Raw genomic sequence first — 16172 nt, 5'->3', positions numbered from 1 at the left:
ACATTGAATATAAAAGAAAAAAGGTAAATACAACAGCTAATAAAATATACACTTGTATATACAGTACACCTCCTCGACAACCCCTTTTATATGATTGTGATACAAACAGGCACAGAATATATGCTTCAATGAAAAACATGAGAGGCGTTCCAAGTATATGAAAACTTCACGTGTGACTCCTATTCAGAATTATTTCTCAGCAATGCATCTTTTAACATAAAATAATGGAGTCTCTATTTAAAGCCCCTTTGTAGACAACCGTGGGTGAGATCAGTGTTCTATTCGTGTTTCTCCTGGATAGCAGGCTGACCCATTCATTTCTATGGGCTCATGCACACGACTGTGATTTTCACAGACCAGTGAGTGGGCCGTGAATCCATAACACAAAATATAGAGCAGGTCCTAATCTGTTCAGTGTTTGCGGAATGGGCTTGCCCATAGAAGCCTATGGGAAACTAAAAACCACAGATGGCACATGGATACACTTCATGTGTCACAAGTGTGCTGCCCGTATTTGTATCCTGTGTTTTTTTTTTTTTTTTTTGCAGATATGCAAACTTGGATTGCACACTGTCCGTTACTGTCCGCGGACATACAGACATGATGCTGAAGACACACTGATGACACACAGTACGCAAAAAAGAAACACCGATTACTAGATTGTGGCCCACAAAATACACACATATTCTACAACTAGGCTTAAGTTGGTTGTTTGCTAACCAGCTGCCGTTAGTGAATGGCACAGACGGCGCATGGGTGACAAAGGGATATCACCCGTGTGCTGCCGTGCATCCATGGCCCCTTTCATTAAATGAATAGAAGCGGCGGAAGCAGATGGACCTGTCCCATATCTTGCAGCCCGGACTATCAGCCTGCACACGTGACCGTGTAATTTACAGTCATGAGTACGGGCCCGTGACCTAGCACACAGTCCTCTGGGCTTAGACTCAGTCTTTGTGATATCAGATCTCTGCTGGAAAGACTTTTTCAAGCGGGATAGGGAATGAAATCCCCATACGGAGTTCAAGCGCTGGTGTTAACCGAGCCTTAGAAGCAGCTGGCTGACAATGCATGCTATTATTCAATCTATGGTTTACAAGCAGACCCAGGTCCTTCTCCACCAGTGATTCTCCCAACTTTACTCCCTCCAGGATGTATATTATTCATCAGATTTGAATCTAGCTCTGAATGTGATAGTAGAAGAGTATATGATGTGACCCAAGATCAATTCAAAGTAAGGAAAGAAGTAAAGCTGACTAAGGCCCAGTTCACATCTGCGTTTGGTATTCCATTCATGGAGTCTACTTGGGGAACCCTCGAACTGAATACTGAATGCATTAAAAAGTGGTTAGCTAAGAAACCACACAGACTTCATAGAGTATAATGGGGTCCATGTGGTTTCTGCTCATTTTCTGGTATTCAGCCTTGGAGCCATATTTTCATACAAATCACTTTATTATTCACATGCAAATGGAGGAAAAATTGGTCTGCACAAGAATATAGAGCTGAGACCAAAGCACCAAGCAAGCTAAGACCAAGTCCGAAAGAATTTCCCCATTATTTGCATATTGATACATCTGTGATTTACATGAGAATCGGGTTTGGAGTTGAATAACAGACATATTTGGAAACTGAAGCAACATCCCTTCATGGTACTGTCATGAGGATCACAACAAATTTACTGCTTATAGGTTTCCTTTAAGTTCTAGGACAAAAACAACCTGTAATTAAAAGAGGACCTTTCATCAGATCGGGCACATGCAGTTCTATATACTGCTGGAAAGCTGACAGTGCGCTAAATTCAGCGCACTATCAGCTTTCCCGATCTGTCCCCGGTGTAAAGCGCTATCGGTCCCGGGACCGTAGCGCTTTACAGTCAGAAGGGCGTTTCTGACACTTAGCCAGGGACGCCCTTCTGTCCAGCAGCGCCTATCGCGCTGTGCTCTGAGACCGGGGAGGAACACACCCTCCCTCTCCTGATAATACTCGTCTATGGACGAGCTGTATGAGCAGACGGAGGGGGCGTTCCTTCCCGCTCACACTGTGCAGCGCGATAGGCGCTGCTGGACAGAAGGGCGTCCCTGGCTAAGTGTCAGAAACGCCCTTCTGACTGTAAAGCCCTACAGTACCGGGACCGATAGCGCTTTACACCGGGCACAGATCGGGAAAGCCGACAGTGCGCTGAATTCAGCGCACTGTCAGCTTTCCAGCAGTATATAAAACTGCATGTGCCCGATCTGATAAAAGGTCCTCTTTAATATTGATACAAGATATTCACCTCTTAATAATTGAGGAGTATCTGAGGATTAGATGAGATTTGTGGAGTAATATCTTTTGTACTATCTTACCTGGAAATCATTGTTGATCTTATGCTGTAAGGATAACATCTCACGGGTTTTCTCTAGCTCCAGTATAGTCTCAGCATGAGCTGCTTCCATTTTCCGCATCTTCCTTTGACTCTCTTCCTCCTTGTCTTTCCTTTCTTCCTCCTCTCTTCTAACATCTGCACTTTCCATATTTGATTCTATATAAGATTGTCTCTGGTTCATTTTCTGTCCCTTGTTTTCTCTTTGGTCACCCCACAAATCATTTTCTTCACCATTTCTTTCTGTCATTCTTTGACTGTCTTCAATTTTGGTTAACTATGCATGAAAAATGTATTATCCATGGAAATAGTAACATAGTAGCAATATCATCACATTAGAGGGAAGATTTTTTTGTATATGGTGTTCTCAACAAAAAAACTCCACAAATTGAATCAAAACAGTCAAATGTTTTTCTGCAGGCGTCTTGGCATGAGTTGTGAATCTAATGATAGTCAGAATGAAAATGAATCAGCCATATCAGGATAAACATGCGATTCCTCTGATCAGTAAATTTAGAGGACAGAAGGGTTTGTTTGCTGGTAATCTGGTAACTACAGTTTTCAACAATGAAATTACAACACCAAGAGGGACAATCTTTAAGATTATGCAAGTCAAGGACGAAGCAGGTGTCACCAAGATCTGCAAATGATCACATTTTCATGCACCAAGCTCCAACCTTATAGGAGGAGGGGCATAAAAAAAACCCAGATTGAATGAAAGTTTTTTAGCCACATGAAACCTCAAAACTAGGACCAAGGAGTGCGGGATGGTTGGGCAATGTCTCCTTTTCATCAACGTGCTATTTGCTGCCACTTATTGCAAACCGAAAAGGACAGAATCCATGAACTGTGAGAATTTGGTTATCACTCAAACAGATCACTATGTGCCTAAGCCAAGATGTCAGGACAGTTTATCATTGCATGTTCCGGCAAAAAGTACAGACACAAACTATCAGAAGCCTTCGGCACGACATTAGGTTGTGAGTCAGGGCCCAGCTACAGTTTTTCCATTGACCTCACATCACTGATCTCAAAGACTATCATGGTGCACACCAAGGTGACAGTGGGGCTGGGATAGATGTTTTACCTCTTCAGCAATGAGTCCTGCTTTTGTCTCAGACACAATGCCGTAGATTGGTCTGAAAAACCATGTGTCCAACACCATGAAGAGACCTTCACATTGGGCCTTATATTGATTTGGTTGTGAAACCACCAGTAGGCCCATGACTCCAAAATGTGCCGGGAGCTGTTTTTCAACAGCAGGGTATAGCATTCCTCATTGGTAGTATGTCAAAGCGTGTAAGTGCACGTAACTTCTGCATGTGGTGCTCATACTCGGTACTAAATAAATATAGAAGTTTTTCATATTTTGATTCCATTTTTAGATAATTTCCATATCCTTAACATGTCTATTGATCCTGTGATTTCCTTAATTCCAAGCCTTTTGCTTCTTGGTGTTGCAATTGCAGTGCTGAGGAGTGTCATAGTTTTACTATTGACTTTTTCTGAATCAAGACATTACAGACATAATAGGTTTTAACTATTGGGATATTGTAAATGTTGGACTCATATTAATCTTTTTTTTTTTTTGCAGAGTCATTTTTTTTTTATTACCTGGGCTTTTTGTCTTCGTGTTGTGTCCTCTTCCTGGGGAACATGCTTAGCCGTTGTAAAAATTAACAGTTCAGATACTTTGTCTTGGAGACTTTGGATTTCCTGCATCTTCTCTAAGAGTTGAGACTGTAGCTGAGATATAACTTGTTTTAGATGATCATTTTGCTCTAAAAAGTTAGAGGACACAGTTATTTGAATAAAAAGTACAAAATGTTACACATGACACTAAAACGCCTAGCAAGTCTTTGTTACATATTGCATTTATTGATATGATTGTAGCTGTTAATGACTGAAAGACTTTATTTATTAATAATAGAAACACATTAAATGATCATTAGATTTATTTCTTTTTTGACCCAACCCACTGATCTGTTTTTAACAGATATTTACTTCAATCCATTGAAACTGGATTCATTAATTTCCATTGGGTCCATGCATCCATCAAAGCGATCAAATGTAGAGCACATCAGTTTTTTTGATGGCCATTTTTTTTTTTACATTTTTGATGACTTGTGGAGGTTTCCAGACACTTCTGCTAATTCAGTCACTTGTTCTAAATCTGACGTGTCAATTGAATTATGGCAAATTTGTTTCAATAGGGTGGAATGTAATGTTTTTGATAAACAACTGATCTTGGGTCAGTCTGGTGATCATCTATTGTTCAGGCGATAAAGTAAAATAAAGAGGGGTTGTCAATACAACCTGGACATTCCCTGTGACATGGGATTCACAGAGATATGTCTTGGAAGATTCCTATCCCAGACAGTGCTCCCTGTTCACAAACCTTATGTATTATGTAATCTACTGAGTTTGTTTTATACCATAACTTAATTTAATGCAATGAATTAGTTTTGCCATTGAATTATGTGACTAGTTTGTAACTGCTGGTCACTAACTTTTCTTTCAACTTAATCTCATTTAATAGATCATGTGATTCCGGGCCAAAACGTAATACACTGTCATGAAGCAGTTTTCCTTACTATGCTCATAGATTGTTCTTTTTCTGTGTCAGGAATCTTTTTAGCTAAATCATACCTGCATGTATTTGCAGTCTAGGGTTACTAGATCTCCTATATTATGCCCACATGGGACTTTTATCACCTCTTTGTTTGCTATTGTACAGTTATTCCTGGCAGAATTACGTGCAAACAAACCAGTAGTAGTTGAAATGGATAGAGGAGGTGTAAGACTGCTCCTTAATCTACATGCCCCCAGCCTGAGAGACAACGTCATAGAACAGACAGCTCAGCAAGACCCAGCACATATTTCAACTTTACACGAAAACTCAAATACCCCTTTAACCACCTTTCTCTTGCTGGAGAAGCTCCTTGCTTTGCGTAAGATCCTTTCCAAGACATTGCATTTGTCCCTCCAACTTTGTTATTTGTGCCTTCAACTCAAGTTCTGTCACTTCCCAGGACTTGACATGTTCTGTTTCCAGAGAACTGAGAATTAAATGAAATATTTCTTATCTTTCAGATTTAGTCTTGGACATCAGTATGTTAATTATTCTCTCTATTCTCACCTTTTTAGAAGATTCTCATAGTTTTCTTTCAGAAGTTCTTTTTCCTTCTCAAGATCAGAGACCCGCTCCTGAAACTAAAAGATTACAGTAGTGGCATGTGCACCGATATTTTGGTATTTCATACGTGTGCAGTTGTAGTTGTTATTATAGAGGCTGAATTGACATCTGTGTTATACTATGATATAATCACACTAGTGGGAGCTATCATCTATACTATTACGATATAAGGCTCGAGGTGGTGATTTTATAGCTCGCTGCATAGACTTTGTGCTTTCAAAAAAAAACTCTGGTAACAATGGACATTTTTAGCTTGAAATTTAGACCATTTAAGGTGAAATTTCTACAAATATATATGTGCACTTTTACATTTATAAGCATCTAGAGTACTAGTATGTTAAAGCATCATGATATTAAACAATGTACAGTATTATAAAACTGTAAAAAAAAAAAAAAAGGTTTGGCATCTCCATGCTTAGAGGTCTGATGACACCTATACCTCAACAAGTGACTGCTGAAGGTTTGCCATGTTCTGCTGATCGATCTCCATTGCCAGGACCTTCCCCCTTTCTTCTTTCAGTTGTGAACTGAGGTCCTCTAACTGAGTCAACACAGCTTTGTGACTGAGGGTCAAGGACTTTTGCTTCTACCAGGACAAGAATGGTAAAATTAGTAACAACAGGAAACATAAATAAGTTACATTACATAATAAGAAATTGTCCTTGAAATACCCTGGTTAAAGAATTCTGTGTTACCCTATAATCATTAGATTACAGAGTAACTTCCTGATAAGTGGGGGGTCTGACTGCTGGGACCCACCAATCATGACAAAGGGGATGTTTGAATAGAATGGCAAATTGGGAATTTGCTACACAACTCTATTAATTTCCATTGGAACCACTAGAGATAGCTTACGTACAGTACTCAGCCATCTCTGGCAGGTCCCATTGAAAGGCACAGCGCTCATTTCTGACCTGATGTTCCATGCAAACTGAGATGTCCACGAGAGCTGGCTTGTTTGAATGGAAATGGCAAATGGAAATGTGCACCACTCTAATTTCGATTAAAAACAACAGCACCATTGAAAGGCATGGAACTTGATGTTCCATGAAAACTGAGCAGCAATATACCCCGATTCTTCTGATTATTGGGGTTCCGGTAGTTGAATAGGGAGTAACATGCGGATTCTGAAATATCTTTTTAAAGGCAAAGCCCATTTTCATTAATGGCCACAATATCTTTTCAATTTTCCCCTGTATTTCAAGATAACAGCAAAATAGCAAAATAAGGGGAAGGGTATTACCAGTAAAAGAGTTTATCATTCTAGCTATGTCACTATATGAGGCCCTTGTTTGTGAGACTTAGGAACATTTTTGCTTTAATCCTATCGCTTGCTTTAACTGCCACTTAATTGCTACTGACTGCAGTACTGAAAGGGTTAATCAGAGTTATCTCATCCACTCTCCTCTCTCAAAAGCAATGCTTGTGGGTACAGTTTTTGTGCACAGTGCACACAGCCCATTGTCACATACATGAGGATGCATTCTCATCTCTTAGCCAAACCTCTGAATTACATATATATATTTTTAATGGTAACTATGTAATGCTGCTTATGTGGTGTTGTTTTAGAATTAGGATTTATACAGATTATAACTGTTCACTGGTGGCCCTAGAATCAGTTTAATGTTAAACTCTTAAAAAACACATTGCCCAATTTGGCCAATCCCTTCAATTATAAAACAGACAGAAATACTTGTATAACAACTTTCTCATATAACGAATGCGACTTATGGACCTAAATCAGAAATCCAGCAATGTAGAACATCTGCATAAAAGAATCTGGGATATTATATGTAGGATTATCTGCAAAGTTGCTTCATATTTCATTTTAAATATTAGATTAATAAAATAAATTGGATGTAAAGCTGCACACAGTGTTAAAGGCCATAAGCTAAAACACACGCACAAGTGGAGATATCCCTTTAATCCAAATCTTTTTTTCCTTTAAACTTAATTATGATTTGAAGGGAATATAACTCACCTCTTGTAGCTCTGTCTCATAAGACTGACAGCGAAAAAGAATTATTAAAAAAATATTATAAACACTTAAATCCTGTAATAAGTTAAATAAATACAATAGCAACAATCTGTCCATAATTTTCATAAAAACGAGACAGTGTTGTTCCTACCGTTAAACCTAAACTCTTCCTAATGGTGACAGCAAGCTGCTATCATTATATCACTGAACTTTATAGCTGTGTGGAGGAAAGTCGAAGACATGGAGCTCTATGTCAGATAAAGCTTCTACCATTTAAAGAGACCTTTCACGTCCTCAGGGCACATGCGGTGTAATACACCGCTAGAAAACCGACAGTGCGCTGAATTCATGGCTGGGTGGTAAGGAACGCCCCCTCTCACAGTACTTCGCAATAGATGCAATTATATACTTGAAAAACTTGACATCAAAAGAGAAGGAGTTTATATAACACAGCATACAGTGGATAGAGAAAGTTGGTCACTCTGCAAATTGGTGGTGTGTAGTGTGAGTTATAAATTTGTACCTGTGCAGGAAGATACAGTCATGGCTGCTAGATCTAAAATAAAAACTGTTCTCTACAGTTGTGGTTAAGCAAAAAGGCAGGATCTTGCCCTGTGTGCCTTTCGAGCCGCTTCTATTATGGGGCGTTCAAACTACTGCCGCTTTCCGCCCCGGGGTTTCCGTCCTAAACCCCAGGGAAACTGAACAGGGGACAACTTGCCGGCGGGCAGCTTTAAAACCCACTCATTTGAGTAGCTTTTTAAAGGGATTATACCATTAAAATCAAATTTTTTCTCGTTGACATGTAGGAATAGGAGTGCTGCGAGAGAACTCTCCAGCGCCGCCTCCATCTTCTTCAGGAACGGCCTCTTCACGCGTCTTCTTCCGGCCACGAGAAAAATGGCCGCTTACACAGTAAGTAAGCGGCCATTTTCTTGTGGCCTGTGGGCATGCGCAGTCGGCTCTGCTCGGCGCTGGAAGAAGATGCGTGAAGAGGCCGTTCCTAAAGAAGATGGAGGCGGTGCTGGAGAGTTCTCTCGCAGCATTGGGGACGCCCCCAGTGCTGTTGGAGTGCTGGGGTCCGCCTCCAGTGCTGTGAGAGAACTCATTTGCATACTGACAAAAATCGGGATTTACACCAAACGGCGGCACAGAAAAGACATCTAAAGGTAGGAGAAGAATAGCTTTTTCTTAAGGTTGTTCCTACGTGTCAATGATAAAAAAAAAATTCTATTTTAATTGTAGAATCCCTTTAAAGGTATCCGCCGGTGTCCGTATGCAGCCTCTCCACCTGGAAACTATTTTTTTTGCACAGACACATATAGGAATGAATGGGTTTTAAGCTGAACGCCCCTTGCCTGTATAAACAAGAGTATTCAGTTTGCTGACCTACTGTATCCAGTTACTGTTTCTGAGTTCTTGCCTATCTGTGGGCAAAACCTCTATTAGAGTTGTTCTTGTTCCTGTATTCCAGTGTGTGAGTCACTATATTGTCTAGTGATTTTACACTTGCAATCTATTGTTTAACTGATCCAAGTCATACACCACTGACTTTCTATTTCAGAACACCATGCTACTTTATTAATACTTAGCAAGGCCCTACCATCCCATGCTGATATCTATCTATCTATCTATCTATCTATCTATCTATCTATCTATCTATCTATCTATCTCCTATCTATCTATCTATCTATCTATCTCCTATCTATCTATCTATCTATCTATCATCTATCTATCTGTTCTATCTTCTATCTATCTATCTATCTATCTATCTATCTATCTATCTATCTCTCTATCTATCTATCTATCTATCTATCTATCTATCTCCTATCTATCTATCTATCTATCTATCTATCTATCTATCTATTCTATCATCTATCTATCTATCTATCTATCTATCTATCTATCTATCTATCTGTCTATCTACAGTACCTGTTAAAAGTTTGGACACAGCTTTTCATGTTATTTTTTAACAAGGTAGATTCATATTATCAAACACTTTATAGAACTGTATACCAAATCCTACCTCTGCACAACACAAGTGATGGGTCTAAAACACATTATGAAGGCAAGAAATTCCACAAATTAATTCTTGACTAGGCATAACTGTAATTGAAGACCAAAAGGGGGCTACTATGACAAATCTAAAACATATTCAGTTTTGTTTCGCACATTACTGTTTTCTACTTAATTCTCTATGTATTCCTTCATAGTTTTCATGTCTCTAATATAAATCTAAAAACAACATATATATCTACAAACAAATGTAAAAAAAGCAATTGTAGCAGCAGCAAATCTGGATATCATCCTATAAGTTGGACGGTAGAAACCCCTTTCCAGCCAAAAGGGTTCCCAATAGTTGATGGCACACCGGATAGTTTTTTTCTACAAACAAATGTATACGTGATGAACTGTAGTGCTGCTGGCTGTTGGCATCCATGTAGGTGTGTTGGAATAAATGCATGAAGTGTTAGAAAACATTGGCTACAAGTTCACACTTTACCTCTTTGAGCTGTTGGAATTGTTCTCTGAGAGCACACAGACTTGTGCTTTTTTCTCTGAGCTCCTTTTGCAAACGGATGTTTGTCACATTTTCCTGGATATTTGTCCTGAGAGAATACAGATAAAGGTTTGATATTGCAATTCTAAACATGTCTTCCAATGGTAAAGTAAAATATGCTGTATTATTCCTTCACACTCCCATGTGACATTGTAACATGGACTGTAGGTTGTTAAAGTTTTGGCCAAGCTTACCGGTGATCTTCTACTTGTTGCATTTGGTGCAGGGAAAGTATCATGTCTGTTCCTAATTCCTTTGGCTTGCTAGTTACCATGTTCTTTAATAGGGCTGTAGACCGATCATCCACACTACTAGTTTGCCTCCCAATGATCTGTAACCTAGAACCACAAATTAAAATCCTTCTTATGTAGAGTGTTGATCCTACAAGATGTCAGATTTATTCCTACTAATTAAAATCGTGAGCTGGCCATTGTGTGGTCCAGAAAAAGGTGGCACCTGGGGAGGATAATGATGGCATACTTAAATATAAGGACTAGAGATCAGCCGATCCGAACAGCAAGCACCCATAGAAATGAATGGAAGTACCTGTGATGCTGACTTTGCCGGCGGCTGGCCGGCGTCACAGGTGCTTCCATTCATTTCTATGGGTGCGTGCTGTTCGGATCGGCTGATCCGAACAGTGTTCGCTCATCTCTAATAAGGACATTTTGATAATATACTTACAGTTTGTCAATCTCAGCTCTGGCTTCATCATTGAGAGTCTCGACAGAAAAATCACCAGTTATCATGTGTGGGTGTCCAATATCTGACCCTCGTACAACTAGGCCTATAAACCCAGAGAATTGTGAGAAATATTCTGAAAGGTTAAATTTAATCATTTTTCACCCAATAATCTTGTGCAACTAAACTTGATATTCACCTTTCTTATATTTATCTGGTAAAACTGTAGTTTTTCTAACACCAGAATCTGTACGGGCTGTCACTGTACTGTAGGGACAATGTCGGCAACCATTTTGAAACTGCAGTCTTTGCTTATAAGTAGTTAGCCGATGCCTCAGGGCTTCATTTCTACGTTCTAAGTCTCTCACACGCTCCTGCAAGTCTTCAATTAGTTCCTCAGCCTCTAAATCTCTACCATCTCTGCGTGCTCCTGGTGCTTTCTTTTCTCCTTGCTTCCCATGGTCCGAAGTCAAACGCAGCAATTTAGTAGCCATTCTGTTTAAGAAAAGACCGATTTATCTTTTTTTCACAAAATGGGATGTTATAATTAAATGTCCAAATATATTTATTATTCTAATGTAATAAAGATACATAATCATTATAGTAAGAAAGACAAGGAACACTCCTAGAGCTTTGTACCTCTTAATTTTATCTTCTTGTTTCCTGGCATAATCTTTGAGTAGTAGATTCTCCTCATGAAGACGTAGAAAATTGTCCTCTAGTTCTTCACGGGATATTAAAGAAACTCTCCGTCTAGCCTTTAGATCCTTCTCTACAAACAAACATGCATGATTTTACTAGTAAAAAATACACTCCTTTACTGAAACAAACTTCTTGGACGCAGTCATCAAGATACAGAGCAACAAAATTGAGACATCGCTGTATCGGAAACCAATTTGACCGCCCAACCTACCTAAGATGGGATAGCTTTCATCGGAAACACATAAAGAACTCCATTGTTTATAGCCAGGCTATCAGATACCATCGCATATGTTCAGAACCTGTAGATATGGACAAACACCTTGGTGGCCTCAAAAATACATTATTGAGGCAGAGTTACCATCCAAGAGCAGTTGAAAACCAAATTGCCAGAGCCACCAGAATACCAAGATTGAATTTATTAAAATACAAAGCCAAACAGGAAAACAATCGGGTGCCCCTGGTCATCACATATAACCCACACCTGGACATGCTTAGAGGAATCACACGCAATCTACATCCACTACTGCAAAAAGACCACCGTCTGAAATCCGTATTTCCAGGCCTCCCTCTCCTGTGCTATAGACAGCCACCAAACCTCAGGAACATTATTGTTAGGAGCTCACTGTCACCTCTAACTACAACCGGAACATTTCATTGCAGACAGAAAAAGCGCAAAACTTGCCCTCACATACTGACTACAGACAAAATAAAGATCCCCAACTCTAATCAGGAGTACAAGATCACAGGTACCTTCACCTGCAGAACACCTAATGTGGTATATTTAATACAATGTACCAAATGCATGGGGGGGGGGTTATATATGGGAGACAGGACTAACACTCAGAATGCAGATGAACTCACACCGTCACACAATTACAGAGCGGAGGCTGGACCTCCCTGTGTCAAAACACTTCTGCAATCAAGATCATAATATCATCAATGACATGACTATCCTGGTTTTAAGGGGGAATTTCAAATCTAAGAGAGACAGGAGAATATGGGAATATAAACTCATAACCATTTTTACACATTCCAGAGGGAGTTAAATCTGTCGCATGATTTGTGTCCTTCTACAAGAGTTATGCATCACATCACTAATCAAAGGGACCATAAAACTCATAGGGTCATATCTTGAATTGATAATTTGTTTTTTTAACGTATCTATTTATTTGTGTGTACTGCTTTCCATCACCTGTCGCCCCGAACACTTTATTCCTGTGTCGTTTTGTGTATAAATTTGCAACCCTTCACAAATTCTGTTATACCACGCCTGAAGAAGAGACCTGAGTAGTCTTGAAATCTTGCAATCTGTCATCATTTTTATTAGCCATTAAAAAGGTATCAACTACTGAAGACTCAATTTTTATATTTCATATCCACTGGCTGATATGCTACAAAGTTATATTTTTTCTTATATGATATGACATGTTAGCTTTTCTGATTTATCTGCTTTAGCTTGTACTGCTCATGAAATAACAATGATGGGACATCTTTTATTAGAATGTGACAATGTCCCTTTACTATTACCTATGGAAATGTATGAATAAATTAACAACTAAACGTTACCATTTACCTTGTCAATACTGTGGGTCCCAACATACTCCGACTGTGCCCATTACTGTCAAATTGTGAAGGGAGACACTGTCTTCATAAGGCTAATGTTAATTTATTCTTACACTTTCAGATGGCGCAACAGATGAATGGAATAATACAGAGTTGTGAGACAAAATGCTCCAAAACTGTTTTTTTTTATGGGATTTTCTAAAATTTAAAAAGTTATTGTTGGTATAATAATAAGTTATGCAATTTTCCAATATACTGTCTGTATCAATTCCTCACAGTTCTCTACATTTCTGCTTGCTGGCATTCATGTTTCTTACTTCCAGTGGATATAAGTCCATGGTCATGTGATCAGTACATAGGTGCTCAGCTCGTTACTAGGCAGATGTCTGATTACTGTGCTGTGACTATAATGAGTGGCACCTGTGTGTCCATCACATGACCATGGACCGTATATCACATGACCATGGACTGTATATCACATGATCATGGTCTGATCTACACTATGTGATCAAAAGTATCCGGACACCTGGCTGAAAATGACTTACAAGATCGTGGCGCCCTCCATTGGTAATGCTGGAATTCAATATGGTGTTGGCCCACCCTTAGCCTTGATGACAGCTTCCACTCTCGCAGGCAGACGTTCAATCAGGTGCTGGAAGGTTTCTTGGGGAATGGCAGCCCATTCTTCACGGAGTGCTGCACTGAGGAGAGGTATCCATGTAGGTCGGTCAGGCCTGGCACGAAGTCGGCGTTCCAAAACATCCCAAAGGTGTTCTATAGGATTCAAGTCAGGACTCTGTGCAGGCCAGTCCATTACAGAGATGTTATTGTTGTGTAACCACTCCGCCACAGGCCGTGCAGTATGAACAGATGCTCGATCGTGTTGATAGATGCAGTCGCCATCCCCGAATTGCTCTTCAACAGTGGGAAGCAAGAAAGTGTTTAAAACATCAATGTAGGCCTGTGCTGTGATAATGCCATACAAAACAACAAGGGGTGCAAGCCCTCTCCATGAAAAACACAACCACACCATAACACCACCGCCTCCGAATTTTACTGTTGGCACTACACATGCTGGCAGATGACGTTCACCGGGCATTCGCCATACCCACACCCTGCCATCGGATTGCCACATTGTGTACCGTGATTCGTCACTCCACACAACATTTTTCCACTGTTCTTTCGTCCAATGTTTACGCTCCTTACACCAAGCGAGGCGTCGTTTGGCATTGACCTGTTTGATGTGTGGCACCCAATTATCTGACCACGTTCGAAGTCCATGAGTTCCGCGGAGCGCCCCATTCTGCTCTCTCATGATGTCTAATGTCTACTGAGGTCGCTGATATGGAGTACCTGGCAGTAGGTGGCAGCACAATGCACCTAATATGGAAAACGTATGTTCTTGGGGGTGTCTGAATACTTTTGATCACATAGTGTATATCCACTGGGAGTAAACAGAATGAATGACAGCAGAGATCTAGAAAACTGCGAGGAATTGATAGATGAAGTATATTGAAAAACTGTATAACTTTTCATTACACAAATAATATAATTTATTTACAAATCTGGAAGGCGCCTTGAAAGAGAGCTGATTGGTCCTTCTTAAAATAGAACAGTCACCAAAAATAGCAAATAGAGCTCTGAAAATATTACCATCTGTAATATAGCGTACCTTTCATTTTGGGAGCCTTTTGAGCCAAATACCTCTGGAAGTGAGTTGCTTTTGCCACATCTGTAAAATAGATATCATTGTACAACTGAAAACAAATTACTTCCTAGAAGAAGTGAATTTACATTTGGTAGTTTTATAATCCAGTACCTTGTATGGCTGTTAATACTGCTGGTCTGCAGTCCGTATCTTTCACAGGAAGGTCTGATGAAGTCTCATCAAAAAGTGACATCTTCAATCTATCACAACCTGTCTTGCCAAATGATATGATACAGACACGGCGATGAATCAGTACAGGACATGAAAAGGTTAATGCACAGGATCATAAGACATTAGCTAGCTCATTCTATACGACATACCTGATCCGTACAATTATATACGTACATACATCTCACTGTCTTCTTGCTGTATCCTTTTCATCTATGTCACTTCTTTCTCTGGATTAAAGTCCAGATAATCTCATCCCCATCTGTTCTTGGTGGGGGATGTATTGGCCAATCCATGGAGAGTGTTAGTCATAAGTGAGCCAAATCCTCACAAAGAATAGAAAGAGCAATCCATCTCGAGGAAAGAAGCAAAGAATTATCTTACTTTGGATAAAATGTCCCTTTTTGATTTTTAGATAACTTTTCTTTAGATGGAAAATATTCTTATATAATAATAATAATAATAATAATAATAATAATAATAATACTGATGCCACTTCTGCGAATAACAATATTAATACAATACTTCATACTGTTGTGTCAAAAAGTTAAAAGTATAGTAAAAGTATTATAGTTATGATACCTTTATAGGGTAAACCAGAAAAATTACATTTGCAATCTTTCAAAGTACACGGCCTCTTTCTTCAGGCATTTACAATTGAATGACTGAGAACACAACACTGGTAAGATGCTACACTAAGGCAATGAGTTCATGAGATGATATGTTAGTAAGATAAGATAGAGTAAGAAAAATGAGGTTATAGGGGCGAGAATGTGGATAGGGGTTTGGAATCATCTGGAGGGGATGAATTGTCTCTATGTAAGGGCTCGATTTTGTTGTCTACTTCAATTCACAAAGTTTTTTTCTCTCTGTCTTTCTTAAAGAGACCCTTTTAGAACCAGTCCCTTTAAGTCAGACAAGCTGTGGTCTTGCCCAGAGAAGTGTTTTCCCATGATGCTATCCAGCTTAAACTTTATTGTGTGTTTGTAAATTCATTTTTATTTTGTTTGTCCAATGTAAATCCCTTAATTGGGGCAAATTGTACATAATACACGTGTATCCATCTTATGTTCAAGATATCTTAGATATCTATATTTTGCTACCATCAGAATCCATCTAAGGTCCCACGTTGCAAATACACAGTGTCATTCATACATTGCAGAAAAATGTTGAGTTTTTGTAAATCGCAGCATATCAATGATATCTACAGAAATGCTGGCGTTTTCCTTCCAGGTATAATAGAGACAAAAG

General features: G+C 39.3%; 1 protein-coding gene across 1 annotated transcript in view; it reads right to left on the bottom strand.

Moving 5' to 3' along the window:
- RPGRIP1 (RPGR interacting protein 1) overlaps positions 1–15145 on the bottom strand; it is a 31532-nt gene extending 16387 nt beyond the window's left edge. The window contains exons 1-14 of the mRNA XM_075276726.1: positions 15074–15145; positions 14865–14967; positions 14718–14777; positions 11420–11552; positions 10980–11275; positions 10784–10886; positions 10294–10437; positions 10043–10148; positions 7543–7566; positions 6001–6147; positions 5505–5578; positions 5285–5424; positions 3980–4146; positions 2349–2642 (exon numbers count right to left, since the gene is read on the bottom strand). Of these exons, the coding sequence (XP_075132827.1) occupies positions 2349–2642; positions 3980–4146; positions 5285–5424; positions 5505–5578; positions 6001–6147; positions 7543–7566; positions 10043–10148; positions 10294–10437; positions 10784–10886; positions 10980–11275; positions 11420–11552; positions 14718–14777; positions 14865–14967; positions 15074–15100 (1818 nt within the window). The 5' untranslated portion in view covers positions 15101–15145. The remainder of the gene's footprint in view (positions 1–2348; positions 2643–3979; positions 4147–5284; positions 5425–5504; positions 5579–6000; positions 6148–7542; positions 7567–10042; positions 10149–10293; positions 10438–10783; positions 10887–10979; positions 11276–11419; positions 11553–14717; positions 14778–14864; positions 14968–15073) is intronic.
- Between the last annotated feature and the right edge of the window lie 1027 nt (positions 15146–16172).

Source organism: Leptodactylus fuscus, chromosome 1 (genome assembly GCF_031893055.1).
Source record: "Leptodactylus fuscus isolate aLepFus1 chromosome 1, aLepFus1.hap2, whole genome shotgun sequence".
Classification (NCBI taxonomy): domain Eukaryota; kingdom Metazoa; phylum Chordata; class Amphibia; order Anura; family Leptodactylidae; genus Leptodactylus; species Leptodactylus fuscus.
Note: the sequence above shows the minus strand (reverse complement) of the source record. Positions and strands in the feature narration are given on the sequence as shown.